Source organism: Daphnia magna, linkage group LG3, assembly GCF_020631705.1.
Source record: "Daphnia magna isolate NIES linkage group LG3, ASM2063170v1.1, whole genome shotgun sequence".
Lineage (NCBI taxonomy): Eukaryota > Metazoa > Arthropoda > Branchiopoda > Diplostraca > Daphniidae > Daphnia > Daphnia magna.
Window position 1 is genome coordinate 9118832 of NC_059184.1, and position 24802 is coordinate 9143633.

The 24802-nt window shown below is 40.2% G+C and overlaps 2 protein-coding genes and 7 non-coding genes across 9 annotated transcripts; 8 read left to right on the forward strand and 1 right to left on the reverse strand.

The window, feature by feature from the left end:
* The first annotated feature begins 46 nt into the window (after window positions 1-46).
* Trnaa-cgc lies at window positions 47-118 on the forward strand. Its single transcript has one exon. It is a non-coding gene; the product is annotated as a tRNA-Ala (tRNA).
* An 829-nt stretch (window positions 119-947) lies between these two features.
* On the forward strand, window positions 948-1019 carry Trnaa-ugc. Its single transcript has one exon. It is a non-coding gene; the product is annotated as a tRNA-Ala (tRNA).
* A 372-nt stretch (window positions 1020-1391) lies between these two features.
* Window positions 1392-1463, forward strand: Trnaa-cgc. Its single transcript has one exon. It is a non-coding gene; the product is annotated as a tRNA-Ala (tRNA).
* Window positions 1464-1858: 395 nt separating this feature from the next.
* Window positions 1859-1930, forward strand: Trnaa-ugc. The gene has a single exon. It is a non-coding gene; the product is annotated as a tRNA-Ala (tRNA).
* A 362-nt stretch (window positions 1931-2292) lies between these two features.
* Trnaa-cgc lies at window positions 2293-2364 on the forward strand. Its single transcript has one exon. It is a non-coding gene; the product is annotated as a tRNA-Ala (tRNA).
* Window positions 2365-8428: 6064 nt separating this feature from the next.
* Trnaa-ugc lies at window positions 8429-8500 on the forward strand. The gene has a single exon. It is a non-coding gene; the product is annotated as a tRNA-Ala (tRNA).
* An 831-nt stretch (window positions 8501-9331) lies between these two features.
* Trnaa-ugc lies at window positions 9332-9403 on the forward strand. Its single transcript has one exon. It is a non-coding gene; the product is annotated as a tRNA-Ala (tRNA).
* A 5806-nt stretch (window positions 9404-15209) lies between these two features.
* Window positions 15210-16301, reverse strand: LOC116930554 (streptococcal hemagglutinin-like). Its single transcript, XM_045171176.1, has one exon. It carries the CDS (start codon window positions 16299-16301, stop codon window positions 15210-15212), a length of 1092 nt encoding a protein of 363 aa, XP_045027111.1.
* A 3021-nt stretch (window positions 16302-19322) lies between these two features.
* Window positions 19323-20394, forward strand: LOC116930791. Its single transcript, XM_045171177.1, has 4 exons — window positions 19323-19341; window positions 19669-19809; window positions 19883-20025; window positions 20083-20394. The coding sequence occupies exons 1-4, from the start codon at window positions 19323-19325 to the stop codon at window positions 20392-20394; spliced, it is 615 nt and encodes a 204-aa protein (XP_045027112.1).
* The last annotated feature ends 4408 nt before the right edge of the window (window positions 20395-24802 follow it).

Sequence of the window (24802 nt, forward strand, 5' to 3'; positions counted from 1 at the left end):
CTTAGAAAAGAAATGCAGGTTCAAGTAAGATATATCAATCTACGTAGGGGTTGTAACTCAGAGGTAGGGTGTTCGCTTCGCATGTGAAAAGCCCGGAGTTCAATCCTCCGCAACTCCAGTTTAATCATAGAAAGTATAAATATACATTAACACAATGCAATAATTCGGAATCATAATTTACTACTTCATATGGAAGGTATAAATTAAGACATAAGAACCAGCAATATTGACAGCAGTCTATAAAGTCTTCATTGAATTTGAATTCGGAATCAGGATTATCCATATTGATACAGTGGGTACTATTCCAGTGAATGCATGTATAATGTTAAACACAATCGCTGTTATAAATTCCTCAAATTTAAAAATCTATCAAAAAAAAGTCAAGATATGGATCAATTTAACAAGAGGAATAGAAACATTGAATTTTATTTCAACAACAGGAATTGAAACTTTAGATTTCTTAACTGAAGTTCAAACAAAAACCATTCAGTAAGTAAATGATCTATTAAAACAGGGGTTGTAACTCAGTGGTAGAGTGTTCGGTTTACATGCGAAAAGCCCGGAGTTCAATCCTCCGCATCTCTAATCGGTAATTTGTTATTCAAATCAGTTGCACTTGGAATTAGTAAACAGTACAAGTTAGTTATTTTTACAACCATAGAAAACCCTTTCTTCGCAGATATTAATATTAGAAGACTATACAAATAATAAAAAAAAGGTTTGAAGCAGGCTATATCCAAGTTGATTCCTTACAAAACAACATTTAGCACTAGTAGTACATAAGCAATTGGCCAATAAATACAAACCTAATATAAAATTTAAGTGTAGATTATTTCTGAAATTGGTGTAATTGATCAATGCGAAATCAGTAAGAAATATAGCTGAATTTCTGAATTTAAAACTTAGAAAAGAAATGCAGGTTCAAGTAAGATATATTAATTTACATAGGGGTTGTAACTCAGTGGTAGAGTGTTCGCTTTGCCTGCGAAAAGCCCGGAGTTCAATCCTCCGCAACTCCAAGTCGTTAATTTGTTATTCGAATCAGTTGCACTTGGAATTAGTAAACAGTACAAGTTAGTTATTTTTACAACCATAGAAAACCCTTTCTTCGCAGATATTAATATTAGAAGACTATACAAATCATAAAAAAAGGTTTGAAACAGGCTATATCCAAGTTGATTCCTTACAAAACAACATTTAGCACTAGTAGTACATAGTTGTACATAAGCAATTGGCCCATAAATACAAACCTAATATAAAATTTAAGTGTAGCTTATTTCTGAAATTGGTGTAATGGATCAATGCGAAATCAGTATGAAATATAGCTGAATTTCTGAATTTAAAACTTAGAAAAGAAATGCAGGTTCAAGTAAGATATATCAATCTACGTAGGGGTTGTAACTCAGAGGTAGGGTGTTCGCTTCGCATGTGAAAAGCCCGGAGTTCAATCCTCCGCAACTCCAGTTTAATCATAGAAAGTATAAATATACATTAACACAATGCAATAATTCGGAATCATAATTTACTACTTCATATGGAAGGTATAAATTAAGACATAAGAACCAGCAATATTGACAGCAGTCTATAAAGTCTTCATTGAATTTGAATTCGGAATCAGGATTATCCATATTGATACAGTGGGTACTATTCCAGTGAATGCATGTATAATGTTAAACACAATCGCTGTTATAAATTCCTCAAATTTAAAAATCTATCAAAAAAAAGTCAAGATATGGATCAATTTAACAAGAGGAATAGAAACATTGAATTTTATTTCAACAACAGGAATTGAAACTTTAGATTTCTTAACTGAAGTTCAAACAAAAACCATTCAGTAAGTAAATGATCTATTAAAACAGGGGTTGTAACTCAGTGGTAGAGTGTTCGGTTTGCATGCGAAAAGCCCGGAGTTCAATCCTCCGCATCTCCAAGTCGGTAATTTGTTATTCAAATCAGTTGCACTTGGAATTAGTAAACAGTACAAGTTAGTTATTTTTACAACCATAGAAAACCCTTTCTTCGCAGATATTAATATTAGAAGACTATACCAATAATAAAAAAAAGGTTTGAAACAGGCTATATCCAAGTTGATTCCTTACAAAACAACATTTAGCACTAGTAGTACATAGGCAATTTGCCCATAAATACAAACCTCATATAAAATTTAAGTGTAGCTTATTTCTGAAATTGGTGTAATGGATCAATGCGAAATCAGTAAGAAATATAGCTGAATTTTGAATTTAAAACTTAGAAAAGAAATGCAGGTTCAAGTTAGATATATTAATTTACGTAGGGGTTGTAACTCAGAGGTAGAGTGTTCGCTTCGCATGTGAAAAGCCCGGAGTTCAATCCTCCGCAACTCCAGTTTAATCATAGAAAGTATAAATATACATTAACACAATGTAATAATTCGGAATCATAATTTACTACTTCGTATGAAAGGTATTTTTTTTTTCTATTGAAAGGCCTACTCAGATTTGAGTGTTGCCTTAGCTCATACCATACAGTTACAGTGTTCATGTGTTGTTGTGCTTAACATATATCAATTATTACAAGGGTATACAATCAGTTTAAAACTATACGGGAGCAGAATAAAACAGTACGTAAGTACAGAGGTTTTGCGCATTGACGAGTGATATAGAGAAAGACAGACCGGCGAGAAGACGGAGAAGAAGGAAGAGAAAGAGGGAAGAACGAGAACAGACGAGCTGGAAAAGGCAATGGCTAGGCGAGGGCATTTTGTTTGATTCGCTAGTGACGGGTAAAATTAAGATTTGTGGTGGGCTTTATGTTTGTTGCGAGCTGAGACTTTGGGCGGTACTACATATTTTATTTTTAACCTTTCGGTCGTCAGGATGAAGTCTTTAAACTCTTTCCATATGCACCGGAACTTTAGGATGTCCTCGAGTGATGGTGGAAACGCTTTGTTGCTGCTTGAGCACGCCTGGATGAAGAGTGTTCTTTGATTTGCGTACCGTGCACAGTGGAACAGAAAATGTTCTACTGTTTCGTCGCCATGGCCACACTCACATTGAGGTGATGAGGTTGTTTTGATGAGATGGAAATGGTGATTTAGTCTGCAATGCCCCGTTAGAACTTGGGTTATTTCCTGATGTATGAAGCTTCCATTTAAGCAGCTGGCGTCCGATGGTCGCGGAAAGAATCTTCTTGTGTGCGTCCCTGTTTTGCTGCCAGCCCACTCGTCACTCCACAGCTTTTGAATTTCCGTCTTGATCTTATCTTTGAGAAGTTCTATTGACCAGGGTTGATTTTTAGTTACTTGCGAGCCAAGGTCGAAGGCAGCTTTCGCTGCTTCTTTTGCGAGATCAATAACTTCTGCTTCTTTAGCAGAGGCTAGATTGAGATGAATGTGGTCTCGATTGTCGTAGCACAGCTTTCTACAGGTGGTTGCTGTTTCGTTCAGTTTTTCATTTTTAGTGCAGTCCTTGAGGGCAGGGACAGATTTGCAAAAAATATTGCAGCTAGTATAATTGCTCTTAGTTGCAACAGCATATTGCAGTGCAGCTAGTAGGCCTGGGATTTCCGCCTGGTTTTCAGTTGTGTTTGCGGCTAATTTCTCTTGTGTGGTTTAGACGACTACATTTGATGCACAGCAGACAAACCCAAGACCTACTCCTGCTGTAGATTTGTGGCTTTTAGTGTAGATGGCCAGGCCGTTTTCCTCTGGTGAAAGTGGAGTTTCATCTTCTGATCTGTAGTTCAGTTTGCTCAGCTCCCATGGTGGGTGCCTTCGCGAGTGGAATTTTCGTGTGTTGTCCATTGTTTGATCGAGTTTTGGTTTATGCAGTACCGCACCAATAGTTGCAGCAGAGGAGGGAGAAAACTCGACATGTTTATGAGAAAGATAATAATTGACCGAAAATTCAAGAATTTTTAGCTCAATAGGTAAGAGATTTGAAATAATTAAAAGGGAATTTAAGGGCACATTTTTTAGAGATCTTGTGATACATTTGAGCATTTCTCTTTGTACAGTTTGCAATTTGGTTTTGTATGATTTGATTCGAATAACTCGACACCACACTGAGCATCCATAAAGGAGTTTGGGTACAATAATAGTTTTGTAGAGAGTAACCAGTTTTTTTGTGTCTCAACCCCAAGTGCGCCTTAAACATCTCCTCAGAATGTGGATTTGTCTTAGGGTTGCCCGACACTTTTCCTCAATATGTGATTTCCAACTGAGTTTGGTATCTAATTCAAAACCGACAAACTTGGAAGTCGCAGAGGGTGAGATGATGTTTTCTTTGATTTTAATATTACAAGGCTCTATTGTTCTTTTGTTTGAGAAAATCATGAGAATTGTTTTAAGTGCGTTTATATCTAATATAGCGATCACATTTTGCAACTGTGTCGTTAGCTATTAGCTGTAAATTGCGTATGGCAATATCAATAACTTTGTGCCAGCAGACGATAGCAATATCGTCCGCGTAGCCAATTATTTTGTAGGGGAAAGGATAAGACATACTTATGAGTTCTTCCGCCAGGATGATCCACAAGAATGGAGAGAGGACTCCGCCCTGTGGGCACCCTATTCGTATTGAGCATTTGAAATGACCCTGATTTGTTTTGATTATCGCGGTCCAATCCTTGAGCAGGCTTGCGATTATGTCAATGAAATAGAGTGGGCACTTCCTTTTGGTCAGTGCGGCCAGAATCGCTGCCGGCCAAGCCCCATCAAACGCCCCGCTTATGTCCAGAAAAACCGCTGCTGTGTACCCTCTGATTTCACGGTTTGTTTCGATTGTACTGACCATAGAGTGCATGGCACTCACTGTCGACCTTCCTTGACGAAATCCATGTTGACTCTCTCCAAACCATTTCTCCGTCACCGACAACCATGTTAGCCTATTGTAAATAGTTTTCTCAAATATTTTACCAAGGGAATTCAGAACACTAATTGGTCGGAAGCTTTTAACATTTTTATATGACTCTTTATTGGGTTTTTTAAGTATAGTTACCTTCGCGTCCTTCCATTGCTTAGGATAGTATTTGAGGTTTAAGCATTTATTGTATAAGATCCGGAGGGTATCAGCTAGTAATGAATATACCTCTTGTATTGAGAGATCTTGATTGTATTGTATAGATTGAGATCCCATCTGTGCCAGGAGACGAGCTTGCGTTTAGTGCGAAGACTGCTGCTTCTACTTCTTCACTAGTAATGGTTGGTTGTACTTCATTTGCGCTTGCTTTCTTGTAGTTTACATACGTGTTGATAATTTCTTCCTGCTCTGGGCCAATTCGTTTTGGGGCAGGAAAAAAGCTGTTACCCAGCTCTTTGATTATCTCTTCTTCTTCCATCATAGACCTTCCATCCACAACAAGTTCCGTGGGCACTTGGCTGGTGTTCATACTACTGGACAAAGTTTTGAGGCTCTTAAATAAGTCCTTATTCATGTTTATAGTGCAGAAGTTCTCGAACGCTTTTCCTTTGCTTTTTCTTAGCACTTTTTGATACACATGATTGGCTAAGCGGAAATTTATTTCTTGCGGTGAACACTCTTTACTGGTACGCTTTCTATCCTTGATGTTATTGGCTTTGAGAAATTTGTCATACTTGGCCTTTGCAGTGCGCATCGCCGCCTTCAGTTTATCCAGTTCCGGCGTCCAAAAATATAATTTGCTTTTGCTCTGTTTGTTTCTTGGCAGTTCCGATTTAATTGCACTATTACCTATTATTGCAGTTATATTATTAACAATGCCATCTAGGTCTGCTTCGCTTTGCAAACCATCCCAATTTACATTTAGATTACGCAGTTCACTATCCAATGTTGATCTTAATTTACTTTTATCTATGTTGGTCAATTTTGGTACTTTTGGTTCTTTTGGCTGTCGGTTTGGTCGGCCAACCATAAGTTCAAAGTGTATGTATGGGTGGTCGGAGAGGGATACAGTATTCAGGAATTTCCACCACGAAATTTTTACTTTGTCTCCATAAAGTGTGACATCCACTTTAGAAGTTTTTGAGGGTATATACTCTAGTTTGGAATTTGGGACGTTAGCAACATTCAAGTTATTTTTAATAATGAGGTGTTCATGTTCCACTCCCTTCTTGTCTGTGCGACTACTTCCCCAGAGCTTATTTTTTGCGTTGGCATCCATACCTATTATTGTTGTTTTGAAATGATTAAAATTAGGATTATTAAAAATGTTTATTACTGCGTCCAATTTGCTATTGGATGGCCTGCAGTAAATTGAAAAGATAAAAATTGGCTCATCAACATTTATTTTAATACCTATGCATTCATTGCTTACCGGGTTTGGGACTGTTTCCGCCAGAATCGTTCGTTTAGTTAGGATTATGGCTCCATAGGCATGATCTTTCCTATCAAGGTTTTGATGGACGAGATAGATATCGGGAACCGAAGGGACATGCAATTCATTATTAAAAATATTAATACACGCGTAGGGTTCTTGGATAAGGGCAATGTCTATACGTAGTTCTACAAGAATTTTAAAAAAGTGTAGTGAGGCCGTTTTGGAATGTTGTAGGTTAATTTGTATGCATTTCAGAATATTTGAGTTGTTAGGTTTCTCTGTCATTTATGATAAGAGTTTTTTGAGCCTATCTACTGCCTTAATCCGCTCCGGGCATTTTGGGTCATCCGATTTATGCTTACCATTTTTACAGTTAACACACTTGAACTTACTGTCCAGATGCTCACATTCTTTTGTTTTGTGTGTCTTCTCTGCGCACTTTCCACAGACTTCTGTCTTTGATGGGCTGTTGGGAGAGATGTGGTCTAGCTTATGGCACTTAAAACACGATCTTATTTCCCGGTTGAGATTCATTTCTTTAATGTTGTGTTTCTTGAAACCATTGATATTCGTGTGGATTATACCTGCTTTTAGGATTGCTACTTGCGCCTTCTTGGATGTCACATACATTTTTACATGTCCCTTTTCTCTGGACAGGATTTTGATGCTGCTTATGTTGCCTCGCAACAGCTCGTTCCGGTATTCGATTTCAGTTTGAAGTTCCTCTAAATCATTTGTTCCGGTGGCAAAGGCAACAACCGGGTAATTTAATTTCTGTTCTGAGATTGATTTTACCGTCCCGGTTAGTTTAGGATCTTCTTTTATAATCTGTTCTGCCTTCTTGGCATCTGCTGCATTGTTGAAAACTAGGCGGGCTTGGTTGTTTCTCTTTGAGAAGTGTTGGAGTGTGGGCCATTGTTCGTTGCTTTTAAAAAACTGATCCATTGACTTACCATCCAAATTGGTGGTATCTAATTCTGGGTCCAGCTTAGCTATTAACGTTACTGATTTGGCAGCTCCAGCGAAGGATGCTGGTTTCGAGGCCCCAAACGGAGTTAAGCTGTCCTGTTGCCCTGTTTCGTCTTTCTTAAAAATCAAATCAAGAGTACCTTTGCCAATTTGGATGTAGATTTTGTCCATTTCAGTTTGTAGCTTGTTGTACTTTTCATTTTCCTTTCGACACTTTTCATTTCGAACATTTTCTGCTTCTAGTTCTTGGATGATGCTAATAAAGTCTTCTGGAGCCATTTTTCTAAAATCCTTTTCGCTTTCTGTTCGTTGTCGCTTCTGTGAAATGTTACTGTTTGATCTGTCCCTTGATCGCAAAAGAGAGCAAATGTTTTTGCACTGTTTTGAGCAGTACTTGTAGTTACCTTGGCCTAATTGTGTGAGTTTCTTCTGACAGTTCCTGTGCATGCATTTTTTCCCCCCACCGTTAGCCTCCCCTGCCGTCCCTTCCAGATCCATTACCTCGTCGTCTGGCATGCCAGGTAACGGGGACGTTCAAGGTAGACTAGCAAAGTATTCTCTGGCTTACCCACAACAATGAATTTTGCCTGAGGCAAAATATGAGTAGGTCTGTCAGAGTAGGCCTTCAGTTGGGAAGATTATTATTACGTTAGCAGAAAGTATCCAATAAGAGTCACACACTCGATGCACTGAGAATCTATCTCTTATTTGAGCCTAAGCTCACCATACAGGTGTCACTATTTTATTTGAAAATTTACTATAGATGAGACCTAAAATACACGATATGTGTCTCATAGCAGACGAATAGGGTAGGATACCTATTCGGTATGAATAGGGATATATAGGTTCCCTACCCTTATATGAAAGGTATAAATTAAGAAACAAGAACCAGCAATAACGACAGTAGTCTATAAAGTCTTCATTGAATTTGAATTCGGAACGAGGATTATCCATATTGATACAGTAGGTACTATTCCAGTGAATGCATGTATAATGTTAAACACAATCGCTGTTAAAAAATTTCTCAAATTACAAAATCTATTAAAAAAAAGTCAAGCTATGGATCAATTTAACAAGAGGAATAGAAACATTGAACTTTATTTCAACAGCAGGAATTGAAACTTTAAATTTCTTAACTGAAGGTCAAACAAAAAACATCCAGTAAGTAAATGATTTAATAACACAAGGGGTTGTAACTCAGTGGTAGAGTGTTCGCTTTGCATGCGAAAAGCCCGGAGTTCAATCCTCCGCAACTCCAAGACGGTAATTTATTATTCAAATCAGTTGCAATTGGAATTAGTAAACAGTACAAGTTAGTTACTTTTACAACCATACAAAACTCTTTCTTCGCAGATATTAATATTAGAAGACTATACAAATAATAAAAAAAAGGTTTGAAACAGGCTATATACAAGTTGATTCCTTACAAAACAACATTTAGCACTAGTAGTACATAAGCAATTGGCCCATAAATACAAACGTAATATAAAATTTAAGTGTAGCTTATTTCTGAAATTGGTGTAATGGATCAATGCGAAATCAGTAAGAAATATAGCTGAATTTCTGAATTTAAAACTTAGAAAAGAAATGCAGGTTCAAGTAAGATACATCAATCTACATAGGGGTTGTAACTCAGAGGTAGAGTGTTCGCTTCGCATGTGAAAAGCCCGGAGTTCAATCCTCCGCAACTTAAGTTTAATCATAGACAGTATAAATATACGTTAACACAATGTAATAATTCAGAATCCTAATTTACTATTTCGTATGAAAGGTATAAATTAAGACATAAGAACCAGCAATATCGACAGCAGTCTATAAAGTCTTCATTGAATTTGAATTCGGAATCAGGATTATCCATATTGATACAGTAGGTACTATTCCAGTGAATGCATGTATAATAATAAACACAATCGCTGTTAAAAAATTTCTCAAATTACAAAATCTATCAAAAAAAAGTCAAGCTATGGATCAATTTAACAAGAGGAATAGGAACATTGGAATTTATTTCAACAACAGGAATTGAAACTTTAGATTTCTTAACTGAAGGTCAAACAAAAAACATACAGTAAGTAAATGATTTAATAACATAGGGGTTGTAACTCAGTGGTAGAGTGTTCGCTTTGCATGCGAAAAGCCCGGAGTTCAATCCTCCGCAACTCCAAGACGGTAATTTGTTATTCAAATCAGTTGCAATTGGAATTAGTAAACAGTACAAGTTAGTTACTTTTACAACCATACAAAACTCTTTCTTCGCAGATATTAATATTAGAAGACTACACAAATAATAAAAAAAAGGTTTGAAACAGGCTATATACAAGTTGATTCCTTACAAAACAACATTTAGCACTAGTAGTACATAAGCAATTGGCCCATAAATACAAACGTAATATAAAATTTATGTGTAGCTTATTTCTGAAATTGGTGTAATGGATCAATGCGAAATCAGTAAGAAATATAGCTGAATTTCTGAATTTAAAACTTAGAAAAGAAATGCAGGTTCAAGTAAGATACATCAATCTACATAGGGGTTGTAACTCAGAGGTAGAGTGTTCGCTTCGCATGTGAAAAGCCCGGAGTTCAATCCTCCGCAACTTAAGTTTAATCATAGACAGTATAAATATACGTTAACACAATGTAATAATTCAGAATCCAAATTTACTACTTCGTATGAAAGGTATAAATTTAGGCATAAGAACCAGCAATATCGACAGCAGTCTATAAAGTCTTCATTGTATTTGAATTCGGAATCAGGATTATCCATATTGATACAGTAGGTATTCTTCCAGTAAATGCATGTATAATGTTAAACACAATCGCTGTTAAAATATTTCTCAAATTTAAAAATCTTTAAAAAAAAGTCAAGCCATGGATCAATTTAACAAGAGGAATAGAAACATTGAACTTTATTTCAACAACAGGAATTGATACTTTAGATTTCTTAACTGAAGGTTAAACAAAAAACATTCACTAAGTATGTTCCCTCTGGAACACCTTGACGAGACACTTCTCAAATATAATTTCTGTTCGCCCTTCTGGCTTGTCTATTCTCATCACACAGATTACAGTCTTGGGCACACAATCGATCAACTATGGAAAAATAGAGTTACACGTTAGAGAGAGTTAACTAGTCTCCGCGAGAGTGTGATCACGTAACTGCTTGTGTCGCCCCAACCACACTTCCAGCAAGGGAGAAAGGGGAGGGTAAACAAAGGATACAAAGTGACATCTATGACAGGGAAAAACAGGCTTCGATTTCCAAATTATCCATTTAATGCTGTGCTGGCGGGAACATCGCCGGCATCATTTCCGCTGTCGTCGGAAATTAATAAGTTGTTCTCTACTACGACGCACAACTTGGAGACGGGGCGATGATAGACTCCATCCTTGTTCCGTACTAGAGCTGAACGAGGAATCCCATCCTTTCCTGGGTAGACTTCATCAACGTAACTGACAGGCCACCTCCCCCTTGTAACGTTTTGATCGACGATGAGGACCAAATCTCCAACTTGAATATGGCGACGATCGACGTACCACTTCTTCCTTTTTAGGAAGGAGGGCAACACTTCCGCAGTCCACCTTCGCCAGAAGTGGTCGGCAATGATTTGCGCGTTTCGCCATCGCTGTCTGGAATTTGGACTTGACTCGTACACCACGTCTGCTGGGAGGCTGGGGTTAGCGCGAGCTAACAGAAGGTGATTCGGGGTGAGGACTGAGAAGTCGTTTGGGTCCGTTGAACAACGACCGATCGGGCGGTCGTTCATGATCGATTCTACTTCGATCAAGGTGGAGAGAAGGACTTCATCAGGGAATGTATGATCTTGAAGAACGAAAGACAGCGAGTCTTTGGCTGACTTGATTAGGCTCTCCAACGCGCCGCCGAAATGAGGGGCCAAAGGCGGTGAAAATATCCATTCAATGTTCTGAGCACCCAACTCGTTCGCGATGGCGGTTTGGTTAAGACGGTCTAATCCAGCTTTCAACTCCTTTTCACCGGATTTGAGGTTTGTTCCGTTGTCAGAGTATATCACGTCCGGCCGGATTCTTTGGCGCGCAAACCTCCAAAAGGCCAGCAGGAACGAGGAGGTGTCCAGGTAGTAAGACCTCTCGAAGTGTACCGCTTTGCTCACCAAACATGTAAATATTATTCCCCATCTCTTCTCTCTTCTCCGACCAACAGTCGTCAAGATCGGTCCGAAGTAATCAATTCCGGTATTCGAGAAAGCGGGTCGGTCATCTTGAAGACGATGAATTGGGAGAGCGCTCATGAGTGGAATGTCTGGTTGGGCGCGGTGACGCTTGCAATCAAAACAATTCTTGATAATGCGGTTGACTGATGATCTGCTCAGCGGAATCCAATACCTTTTGTGTAGTCCGGCGACCGTTCTCTCAAACGTCGCATGTCTGAGAAGAAGATGCTCCCTAGTTACGATCAGCTTCGTTACAAGATGGTCCGCCGGCAATAAAAACGGGTGCTTAATGGCCAACGGGAAGTTGCTGTAGCCCAAACGGCCGCCTACGCGGATTAATTTTTCTCCCGCGTCGAAGAACGGCGTTAACGTGACAATTTTAGACCCTAGCCCATTGCTTTCCAGTTTGCCCGGGGCTGAAGAAGAAAATCCGGGCCAGTCCACCATCTATAATTTTCCGTCAAAGCGGAGGCCTCAACACCGCGGATGCAGTCGTCAGCGGGGTTTAAAATACCTGGCACATGTCGCCATTGTTGAGGAATCGTGAGGGTAAGAATTTCCCCGACTCGGTTTGCCTCCCAGGTGTGGTACCGACAATGCGTTGAGCTAATCCAGCGCAATACAGTAGACGAATCCGACCAAAATATTTCGCCGTCTATCTTCAACCGAAGCTCGTTCTTGATAGTTCGGGCTAGGTGGGCGCCAAGTAGGGCGGCTGATAGTTCCAAACGAGGGATTGTAAGATGGTGGATTGGGGCGACTCTACTTTTTGACATTACGAAAACGGTCGTGCTGGTTTTCCTATTCTGCAGTAACAAATACGCCACTGCGCCGTAACCCAATTCACTGGTGTCCACGAAGATATGAAGTTGGACGGACGTCGGAGGAAAAGGTTGAAGACACCTGGGCACGGCTACGGACTCCAGATGATGCAGATTGGAGACCCAAATTTTCCAACGTTCAAGCAATGGTTGTGGTAAGATCTCGTCCCATTCTGGTTTGATCCGGCAGATATCTTGAAGTAAAATTCTGGCAGTGAGAGTGACTGGTGTCCAAAAACTGAGGGGATCATACAGTCCGCAAACATCACTCAAGATGGTCCTGTTGGTGTCGGAGCCGGCTTGAATTTTCACTTTAAAACCAAAACGTCATCTTGCCAATTGAGTGTGACACCAAGCGTTTTCTCGGCCGGAAGCGCGTCTAGATTTAAGTTCAATTTTGGATCAGACCTGAGATCTTTAGGGACAGATTGAAGCACTTTCCGTTACGTAGACATCCATTGTGTCCAGTGGAAGCCGCCTTTCTTCAAACCTTCCTGGAACTTGCTTAAATTCTATGGCTTCCTCTACGATATTAAAAGAATCCATGTAGTTGTCCATGTAGCAGTTGGTTTCTACCTTTTCGACTAAGCCCGGGAACTCCTCTTCGTTATCGGCGGCAGCTCGGCGCAGGACATAAGAACAAACTGTGGGCGAAGACGCGGCACCAAAAATTTGAACTTGCATTTCATATACGTCCGGAGGTCCAGCGGTGTCGAGGGTTCTCCAGAGGAAGCATAAAGCGTGCTTGTCGGCAGGACGGACGCGGACTTGGTGGAACATTCCCTTGATGTCCCCGGAAAGGGCTATCGGTCTTTCTCTCAAACGTAACAACACTCCAATTAAGCTCGTCAAAAGATCTGGGCCAGTTAACAGACAGTAATTGAGAGAAATTCCGCGAAATGTAGTGGCACCGTCGAAAACTACGCGACATTTTCCGGGTTTGTCCGGATGAAAAACTGCGTGATGCGGGAGGTACCACGTTAGAACCATTGGGACTTCCAGTTCATTTTCTTTCAATTTAATGGTATGCCCTTGCGTGATCTAGTCGTTGATGGTTGCTTCGTAAGACTTGGCTTTCACGGGACATTTTTTAAAACTCCTATCCATTGTGTGGAACCGTGATAATGCCACCGAATAGTTGTTAGGAAGGTTGGGTTGATCCAGCTTCCATAAGAGCGGCGCTTCATAGCGTTCACCTAAGTAGCGCACATTTTCTTTGAGCAGCTTTAGAGCTCTGGCGTTGTCTCCACTGATTGGCGCCTTCACATCCTGATGTGTACCAAAGGATTCGACTGACCATAACTGGTGGACCATCTCGTTTGGATTGGTTTCTTTTTTATTCTGGATGAGATTGATGGAGGGTTGTGAATGTTGACCGGCAGCTTTATAAAGGGGGCCGCGAGCGCACCACCCGAATACATTCTTGATCGCCCATGGCCCGGGAGACTCACTGGTCGATTTCCGAATTTGTAAAGGTTCGAGCGCTTCTTGATAGTCGGAGCCTAGAAGGATCGTTATCTTCGAGAAATCTACGGGTGGTAGATCTAAGTCAGCCAGGTGTGGGTACTTCTTCTTTTCCTTTGGCCAATCGACATATCAAGGATGGAGGTTGAATGTCGTTAACGCTGGAACCTCGTAGGCGCTGAAAGAGAAGGAATCGTCGAGCGAGGAAATGTGCAGGTCCGCTCTTTGAACCGATAACAACGGGCCGTCACCGTGGAGGGTGCCCATCTGCATTTTTTCGCGAGGTGGATTCAATTTCAGCATACGCAGGACATCTTTGGTCACCAGGGTCATTTCAGCTCCGGGATCGAGGAGGCCGTAGGTCTCGAAGGAATAACCATTTGCTTCGATCTTGAGGTATACGACGGCTAACAAAACTTGATCCACTGAAGTTTTCTTGCTAGTAATGCAAAAGTTCTTGCCCTTTTTTAAGATTTATGGCACTGCTGGGGCCTCAGGTTCTGTGTTAGGCGTGTCGGACTGAAATATTTTCGGCGGAGCAAACATCCGTGGAGCTCCGTGTACCATCGGATGATGGTAAGATTTACAATTGTCTTGGCCACAAGCCACCTTTTTTTCACAGGCTTTACTGTTGTGTCCAGAATGAAGGCACCTGAAGCAACCCCCTTTTTCTAAAAGGAGCTAAGCTCTGGCTTTAGGCGTCAGTTTAGAGAATTTATTGCATTTTTCCAGCGTGTGTGGTCCGGAGCATGCTACGCAAGGCGCGCGGTGAGACATGTGAAGGATCCGCGGGTGACGGACGGCCGGCATTTGTGGCTCTTCCTTTCCTCTCAGCGCTCTTTCTCGTGTCCGGCTGACGGTGAGGATCGGTGGTAGCGCTGGAGCGGCCCAGGTCCCAACCATAACTCGTGATTCGAGCCACTGGTCGAAGTCGATAAGCGTGGCGGCTCTTGGTTGAAGGCTGCACATTTCGTCACCTCACTTCTGCATCAGGGCCGGCGGGAGCTTGGAAGTTACTTGGTAAAGTAGGCCTGGGGCGAGGAGATTATGTAAGTGACCTCCGTTGGTCAAGTCCGCGACCGAGGCTTGGATTGCGCCAGAGAAGACGCAGAGGGCCTCGAAATCGCCATCCTTCGGTCCGACGAGTTGTATTAAACTTTGTACATGGGCTCGGACCACCAGTTGTGGGTTCCCGTACCTTCTCTGTAGTTTCGCCAGAGCCGACCTATATTGTGCTGGCTCGCGCAACGAATTCGCAATGCTGTTGCGTACCTTTTCGCTGAGGTAATCTTTAAGGAAGATGATTCTTTGTGCATCGTCCGGCACTACGTCGTGGACCAGGCATTTGAAGTTCTGAATAAAATAGGACCAATTCCGAGGGTCTCCGTCATAGGGTGCGAGGTTGATCCGTGGAAGTTTGGACGCTAGCCAAGATGATGGGTGGTTCTGCGTCGTGTTCTAGTTCGGGTCCGTTATCCAGCTATCCGTAGTTCGGCTAGGACTTGTCGGGTGTTGCTGAGGCGAAAGGGGTGACAGAGAGGTAGACGCAGTCGTGGCTGGGCCTAGCTGAGAGCGTAGCTGGAAAGCTGACTGGATACATAGCTGGATGGCTGGCTGGAAGCATAGATGGATGGCTGGCTGGAAGCGTAGCCGGAAACGTCACTGTATAGCCGGCTGGCTGCGTAGCTGGATGGCTGGCGGGAAGCGTAGCCGGATAGCTAGATGAAACCGTAGCTAGATGGCTAGCTGAGAGCGTAGCTGGAAAGCTGGCTGGATACATAGCTGGATGGCTGGCTGGAAGCATAGCTGGATGGCTGGATGGAAGCGTAGCCGGAAACCTCGCTGTATGGCCGGCTGGCTGCGTAGCTGGATGGCTGGCGGGAAGCGTAGCCGGATAGCTAGATGAAACTGTAGCTAGATGGCTAGCTGAGAGCGTAGCTGGAAAGCTGGCTGGATACATAGCTGGATGCCTGGCTGGAACCGTAGTCGGATGGCTGGCTGAAAGCGTGGCTGGAAGCGTCGCTGGACGGCTAGCTGAAACCGTAGTCGGATGGTTGGCTGAAAGCGTGGCTGGAAGCGTCGCTGGATGGCTAGCTGAAACCGTAGTCGGATGGTTGGCTGAAAGCGTGGCTGGATGGCTAGCTGAAACCGTAGTCGGATGGCTGGCTGAAAGCGTGGCTGTAAGCGTCGCTGGATGGCTAGCTGAAACCGTAGTCGGATGGCTGGCTGAAAGCGTGGCTGGAAGCGTCGCTGGCTGGCTAGCTGAAACAGTAGTCGGATGGCTGGCTGAAAGCGTGGCTGGAAAGCTGGCTGGAAGCGTCGCTGGATGGCCGGCTGGCTGCGTAGCTGGATGGCTGGGCGAAACCGTGGTCGGGTGGATTGGGAAGTTATTTGAATGGCTCGTTCCAGGGCCGAAACCAAACGATGACGATTCGGAGCTGCAGCTTGGGGCTGTTTCTTCGTTTGCGTGTTGTGGGACTTCATGGTTTCCCCACTCACGATCTTCGATCATCATTTTCGATTCAGCTGGAGCGATGTATGCGATGGTTTTACGTCCTTCAACTTGCAGTTGTTGTTTTCGGACCATTTTAGCATGGGTTCAAATGACGGAGCGCGCTTAGCGCGATTGAGAAAAAGAGGGTTAAAAAATCCACCTAAGTCAATGAAAATAATTTTGTGACTTAATAATAGATAAAGGTATCTAAACAAATGTTTCTTAAATTTTTATGACTTGTAGCCGCTGGCCGGCATATCAGTGCACAAGTATCCGAACGCGAGGTTTTCCGCCGTGCTTTCTTATGGCACTACGTGTCTTCTTTATTATTATTTTTTATATACCAAATATAATACTATCAAAGGCTAACTAGGCTTTTTATGTGTACAAAAACGTAATCTACTCCTTCCGGCCACTTGTTATGCTTAAACTTAAATCCCTTTTTAGTAATTAATTTTTCCGTGGCAGGCTATGTGTCATTTTCTGATTTTTTTCCGTCAGAAAAATAGTTACACATGCGGCAATAGGGGCGCGTTGTTTTCTACTTGAAAATCATGCAAATTTAGGTGGCCTTTGTCTCTAAATGCGTGAAATCTCACAAAGAATGGCGCATACCCGCGCCGTTAGTTGCCGCATAGTTGCCGCAAAAAAAAAATTATTAATTATAAAAAAGTATTTTAAATATAATTTGATACTCACTTTAAAACATTTTGAATTTTTTCTCTTCCTTTCCTCCGTTGTAATTCTTTTTTTTTCTTTGGTTTTACCTTTCCGCCATCCCCGCCAACATCAACATCCTCTCCCAAGCTACCCATTACCCCAAACACACCACCATCCACACGAAATCCATCCACTCCCGCATTCACACCACCATCCACACCCAAGCCTTCTGTTATATCACCTACTCCCCCATCCTCCCAAAATAGATCCATTTCAACCCCCATTCACACCACCCTCCACACCTAAGTCATCTATTCTATCACCCACACCACCATCCTCCTCAAATCCATCCATTCCCCCCCCCATTCTCACACATCCATACCCAATCCTTCCCTTCCATCAGCAACACCACCACCAACATCCTCAAGCAATTCTTCGATTCCATCCGAATCTGATTAGGGTGGTGTCAGTACGTTTTTCGTGAACTTCCTCCTAAAAATTTATAAAATATTAGAAAAATAAATAATTCAGAAATTTTTATAATACACGATAAAACCTTACTTTTTATTAAATTGTCTAATAAGAGTCCTGCAGTTTGTTAGTTTGGCAGGAATCCATTGATTATCCGTGTCTGGATAACCTTTACATTTTTTAAAATACCAAACACGGAGTAATCCTTCTTCATTATGGAACAAGCTGAAATATTACAAAAACAAAAGAATATAAAATACCTATTTAAAAAATTAATAATAATTTAATGCATAGGTAAAAAATTAAATTTTTTATTGATTAAAAATTAACACCCCAATTAACCCATCTAAACGGCCAAATTGAAATTAACCCAAATGATAACCCTAACCTTTTTTTTTAAAGCACAGTAATTTTATAGGGACGTTGGCAGATGTTGGCATACATTACTAACATCATACATAATAACATCATATACTCCCCAACATCATCAATTATATCATAACCCCCCTTACAGTAATTTAAATCTAGGCAAAAAAAAATTTAAATAAAAAAAACTTACCCTCGATCGACGATCTCCTCTACTTCGTAATCAGCATCTTCAGCCATTTCAAATTGGAGCACTAACACAAGAAACGTCTTTACATGAAAGAACAGAACAGCAAATGATTTTGCATTGTGTTCTGTTGACCAATTGGTTTCCCCAGGGACTATGCCTATTTGGAAAACAAAATGGGCCATATCTATTTAGAAAAAAAAGGTATTGTGCAGATGTTCTCCCTAAGGAATTAATCCCACTCCATCAGACAATTTGAAATTTTTAACAATAAAAAAAAGCAACGCTGCAAAATTGTAAAAATTTGAAAATTGTCAACGTTAGATTCAGTAGTGTTACATTTGTTAGCCAGGCCTAACAAGAATTTGGTTTAGAAATAAGCTAGCCTGGGCTTGGGAGCAGGAACTCTTTCTTTTTGTTAGCAAGGGTTCTGACGAACCTTGGTTTATTAAAGAATGGGACCTAGGCTACCAAGTCTTGGATTGCTTTAATTCGCTAGCCAATATCTTGTAAGGCATTGGTTTATAATGGAACGTGAACCTGGAATTTTTGTTCTATGTTCGGTTGGTAAGTTTTTTTTCTAATTCATTTTAATTATAGATCTTATTTTTAAACATTATTTAGTACTACTTTTTGTATTTATTTATAGCATTTAGATTCAGTTGTGTAACAGTTGTTAGCCAGGCCAAACAAGAATTTGGTTTAGAGTTAAGCTAGCCAGGGCTTGGGAGCAGGGCCTCTTTCTTTTTGCTAGCCAGGGTTCTGACGAACCTTGGTTTATTAAAGAATGGGTCCTAGGCTACCAAGTCTTGGACTGCTTTAATTCGCTAGCCAATATCTTGTAAGGTATTGGTTTGTGATGGAACGTGTACCATGCTACAGGAGAGAGGATGAAAGTTAAGTTTCATTATTAACTGTGTATTTTTTATTATATAATCTATTTTTCCTATCTTTGTTTCTTCTTGACTTGTGATGGCACAGGGATCTCGTGTACTTATCTTCAGTCAAATGACTCGGATAATTGACATCTTAGAGGACTACTCCATATGGTGGGTGGAGGATCGTAGAGGACTATTCCCTATGGTGGGTCATTGAGAATTAGAATTGAAATTTTAAAAAATTTTGGGGTTAAATCGTTTTGGAAATAAATTGTGACTTATGTATACGTAGTAGGTGCATGCAACCATAAAACAAAGCAGCTGACATGAACGATACCAAGTCGAGCTTCTTTATCCTTCAAAATAGCATCGAGACGAGAAGCTGGGATTTTTTGGAAGGCCTCATCCGAAGGTGCCAAGATGGTGATGGCCGCATTGCCGGCCGCGTGCAGTTTGTTAAAGAAAGCTGACTCTTCCATAGTTTTGGCTAGCACTGAAAATCATCCATCCTAAAAATTGGCATATGAAAGAAGATAGCAATTCGGTTAGACAATGGTTGTAGCTCTATTACGTTAGTCTCTCATTTGCATTACCAAAGATACAATTTCCGAAACAACTCGACTCATAACCGCACCGGGATCAAGTAGACTGTCGATCATGTGAACGACAACGTTTGTGGCTTCCTGATCCTTTCGCACGATCGTGCGGCAGTTGACAGTCAGCATCTGCACGCGTTCAGAAATAAAAGAAAAACTAGTGGTTCATATTTGTCGCCCAAGTCTTCACAAAATCATTTTTAGTTTTCCAGGTAATTGAATTGTTTTCCTCGTGATTCAAACACGGTTTCACTCACCCCGCTGGAATATTTGTTGATACGTAGACGATTGCCATTGTACAGAGTCGGGATGGTCAGATCAGCTTGGAAAGTATCGTACATTATCTGACAGATTGAATGCTTTACCTAAAGAAAGCAGTGAACTACTAGAAAATTCCCTCTCAGTTCAGCTTGATGCATCTGACTTCAGTTTACAAGAGACAGGTACCTTGGTTTTATTATCCATACTTTAAACTTGTAAGAAGTTTTTTCTAGGGCTTTGCTTGGACATTTTTAGAAATTGAATACAATTTCGAATCAGACCCTCTTGGAGACGGTCAACATATGACGTCGGCAATGCACGAACCCATCTTGGAATATCCAGAAGAAACAAGTACGGATCCCGCCCCTCAGAAAAAGCGCTGTCTCCGCTCTAACTATGTTAGCATATCTATTATCTTCTTAAAAAGTATGTGACTGGTAATCCGTTGTCAATAGGCTACCGACAGTGACGCCGATGCGACTAGTGAAGTTTCGGTTCCGATAACTGTTACTCCAGTCTACAAGCGTTACACCGATGCACAACTCTCTTCCGCCATCAAAGCCGTAGTGGAGGAAGGAATTAAACAAGTTGATGCGTGCATCAAATACGGCATCCCATTTACCACACTCACCCGAAAATGGAGCATTTATCGAGCAGGTGGCGGCTGCTGCGTCAAAAAAGAAGAAAAGATCTCGTTCATCAAATGTCTGTCATTGGCATTGACCAGTTATATTTGCAGAAGCCCATTTTTAAAATCCAAAATATAAATGTAAGTGTTATTGTTGGATCATGCTAATTTAACCTTGTATCTCGCAATGTATGGTTTTAATAATTTTTTTTATATTTCCCGTGTTAGGCTCGTCATTGAAGATTCTTTTGACGTGTTGCCGACAGAGGTGGATTCCAAGAATGCGCCGTCCCTTGAACATTATAAAACTTACCCTGAAAACAATTTAAAAGCAGCCATTAATGCTGTCTTACAGAATGGAATGCGTATGCAAGAAGCTAGCAAATATTATAAAATTCCCATGTCGACGTTGTCCCGCAAAATACGTTCTCACAAACCAAACGACCAGCAACATCTGCAAACAACGATGTCTTTCGATGTCCATTCGAATTAATGATGGTGAAGTTGAAAAAACACGGTGGTACAAACAAATACTATTATATTTCTGTTTTTAAACCAGAACTTATGTAAAGAAAACCACCTCCAAATGGCTGCCATTTTGTAAGCCCGCCCATTTCAAACATTAAGAAAATTATTATTTTTAAGATTCCCGTTAATAATATTGGTTAATGAATTTAATAATAACAGGAAATGTTAGAAGAAAAATTAATTTTTACACTTAAAATAAACAAAATATATATATGTGTATTAGTCTGTTTCATTCCCGCACTTTTTTTTGATTTTCATATGGGCCTTTTTTTATTGAGGGTACTTATAGGTTGAATAACTACCCTATTTTTTTTTCTTCAAAAAAAATAAAATCTAGACCCCCCGCCAACTCATAAAGTGTCAAAATGGGTGTTTTTTGACGGTTTTTCGACACGCTTGGACTGCGTGTTAGTTTTAAAAATCGGGCCTTAACATATTATTATTTAACTAGTGAAACTACATATTTTTACCAATTTTCAAGAAAATCGAATGAAATTTAGACCCCCCGCGATAAGTTTTTATATTCCGTTTTCGATATGACAAGGTCACTCAATGACTTTACCTGTCGGGATGTGAAAAATTCCCTTTAGTCTTATGTCATCAGATATAATAATATTAGGCAACAGTGTAATGAGTCATTAGACTCATAACCAGTCACCAAGCACTCCGATGTGAACCTTTTTTAATGTGCCTCTCAGTGAAGTGAAATATTTTCAAATGCAGAGCCGAGTTTCATCGAGTCATTCTATTACCGATATCATTATTGGATGCATAGAAAATGAAAGTCTTGCTGACAAGTGTAAGCTTCCAACTAACAGAAGTGTCATGGCCCGTTATATTTAAATATATTGTTTTTATATATAATATTTACATATAGTACGTATATATAACAAGTATATGTAATATTTATATATAACATTTATGTATAATATTTATATATAGTACTTATACAGTACCCACGCCAGGTATTGGATCACCTTGGTCCAAAAAAGGCGTTTTAACCCGCGCGAGATAGGCCTAACGGTGTCTCGCGCGGGAATTTTTTTAAAATACTAAGATTACTCGTACGAGGATATTTTTTTTTATCAGAAAGATAAAGAACTAGTCTTTATCTTTCTGATTTTTAATTTATAAAAAGTATAGTTGTTATATTGGGAAAAGGATCATTTTGAAATATTGGATCACCCCCGAAATGTGCTGCATTCATTGTCCCTACCCGCGGCTATGCCGCTGGGTATGGGAGAGGGTGGAGGGGTGAGAAAGCAACCCCCTAAATTTTACGACAATTTCTTCTTTTAAGTGCCACTAGAGGCGCTTGATTAGTGTTTTTCTGCCACTATCACAAGCAGACTATTCTTGGCCTTTCTTTCTCCCCCCAGCAGAGTTGTCGCGTTTTCTCCCCATTGGGTTGGGAGAAAAAACATCACCATTTTCTCTCAACCCAATGGGGAGAAAACACCCGGAATATGAAAACGTGACAACTCTGCTGGGGGGGGGGAAAGAAAGGGAAAAAAAGGATAAATTGATAAATTTGGTTTTTCAAATTGAAATTCATTGGGTTAAATTTAAATGAAAAAATTTGAAAATGTTGGGTATTGTAGAACTAGCGTAGTTCTGTTTTTTGCATCTTTTCCCGTAGTTTTATTACAAATAGTTCACTAATAATAGGTCATAAAAGTAGCCACATTTCCATAAGGCTCTCTCGCGTGTTCCGATACTTAGGGCTCGGATTAAAAACACCCCTTCCCACGATAAAAAAAAAAAAAATCACCTAATAGCTGACCCCTATAACTCCCTACAAAAAAAAATTGGTCGCTTTCCGACGAATGCGCTGTATTTAGGAGCGCCGAGAAAATCGTCTTTTCCCATAAGGTTCTCTCGCGCGTTCCGATACTTTAGGTAGCCACTGTAACAAGTATATGTAATATTTATATACAAAATTTATGTATAATATTTATATATAGTACGTATATATAACAAGTATATATAATATTTATATATAACATTTATATAGATATGTATTATAATTATTATATATTATATTTATGTATACACTATATAAAATGAAAACGAAACCATTGGAGAACAAAATTTCTTTATATTATGCAGCATATATTACATAATAAAATTGCAATGTTTTTCATGGATTTTGTGTGTTTTGCATTTTCCAATATTGGCGCAACTTTTGTTTGTCGGCTGCAGTCGGACGCACCTGGTTGAATTTCTGTGAAATTGCACTTTCCAGTTTCGGTGGCAAAGATATTTCTTCAATTTCACCTTTAGCATATAGAAAATGGCATCTAAGCAGATAAATATGATTAAAATACGACTCTTAAACAATATTTAAAAAACTCCTACCTTGTATTTGAACATACTGCTCACGGGGAATAGGAATTTTAAGGTCGTCCCCGTGTGTAGCTTTGGTGCCACTTTTCTTGTGAAGACGGAGGTACAGCGGTGAGTACAGTGTCTCAATAAGATTAAGGACAAACTTGCGCTCATCCCTGGTATCCATCTTTTCAAGATTTTCCTTCTTTATTGGAAACGCGTCCTACAACGATTTTTTCTTCGTTACAATAGACAAATAATAGGACTGCGGCGAACTTACCTTTAGAGCATGAAAACCGTCCTCGTCCTCCTCCTTATCCTCGTCTTACTCTTCCTCGTCGCTACTTTCTTCAGCCGATGAATAATTAGTTTGTTCGGCGACATGGCGGGAGCTCGTCGATGGAGCTGAAGACGATCGGGAAGACGCGGGGGTACCCGCTTTAATCACCATCGTCGCGTTGCTCACTAATTCAGGAAACACTAAAAAGCAATACATATTGTATGTAATATTGTGCATAGCATTGAGCATAGAACCCTGTCTTAGGCGAAGGTTATACATACATATAAATATAGTACTACTATACAGTACTACATATAGTACTGCTATGTAGTACTATTAATATAGTACTTAATAATATACTATACTACTATGTACAGAACTAAATATATATTTATATCATATGTAAGTAGTAATACTATAAAGTAGTTTATACGTATTATTTACAGTACCTACCAGAAGTCTTTGGAAACCTGAGAGAACCTTATGCAAAAATGCCGTTTTTGCGGTTCTCTCAGTGCTACAATTTTCACCCAAATGGTACTATTTTTTGTGTGTACGTTCCAATAAATAGTTAAAACGTCCCTAAATTTTTCCAGAATTTTATTTTAATGGGAAGGGTGCGTGAAAATTCGATGAAAAAGTCTTTAGAAAGCCGAGAGGACCTAATGCAAATGACGTCACTTTGGTTTTTGTTTTTGAGCAAACAGCTAGGGCTACGAAGACGCAAAAGGGCTTTAAAAAAAGAGCTACGTTAGCTCTACCTGTAGCCTAATTTTCAAATTTTTCTCTTTTTATCCAACGACCTTTTTATCTATCAAATTACCTTGGATATGATGTAAGAACACAATAAACCCAAAGTGTGTAGTTTGATAGTTTGAACTTTTGTTTGGTGATGTAACTGTTGTCTGCTGTGTATACGTATAGTGGTACACGATCGCTTTCCACGATATACCGTGGAAATCGATCCATTCCACGATATAGCGTGGAAATCGATCCATTCCACGATAATAAGCTCCTCCCCTTCTGGGCGGAGCAAGCCATTCCACGATCGTTTTCCACGATATACCGGTACACGGTACACGGTACGCGTACACGATATACCGCGGCAGCCAAATGTAAGGACGGGGAATGAAAATAGTTTTCCTTACTTTTCATATTGAATATGGGGAATAGTTGTGTGTGATGATGATGAGTTTATTGTTGCACGACGTTTTCGCCAAAGACCGAGATAACAGTTAACAAGACGAGTCCGATTTTAAAGAGACTTACTGATGAAGACTGCAGAATACTGCAAAAATGACTGAATGACAATCTGGAAAGGGGCAACATTTATACGAAGGAGCAAGGTCACTTAGGGTTAGGTGTCACAAAGGAAATTAATATTTTGTGTGTAAATGTAATACCTATGTGG

Bases quoted from the DNA above. Each gene is read 5' to 3' on its own strand.
- LOC116930554 (XM_045171176.1), bottom strand. From the start codon at position 16,301: ATGGTCCGAAAACAACAACTGCAAGTTGAAGGACGTAAAACCATCGCA.
- LOC116930791 (XM_045171177.1), top strand. The intron at 19,810-19,882 runs GTACCTTGGTTT...GGACATTTTTAG, and splicing joins CTTCAGTTTACAAGAGACAG to AAATTGAATACAATTTCGAA. The intron at 20,026-20,082 runs GTTAGCATATCT...CGTTGTCAATAG, and splicing joins GCTGTCTCCGCTCTAACTAT to GCTACCGACAGTGACGCCGA.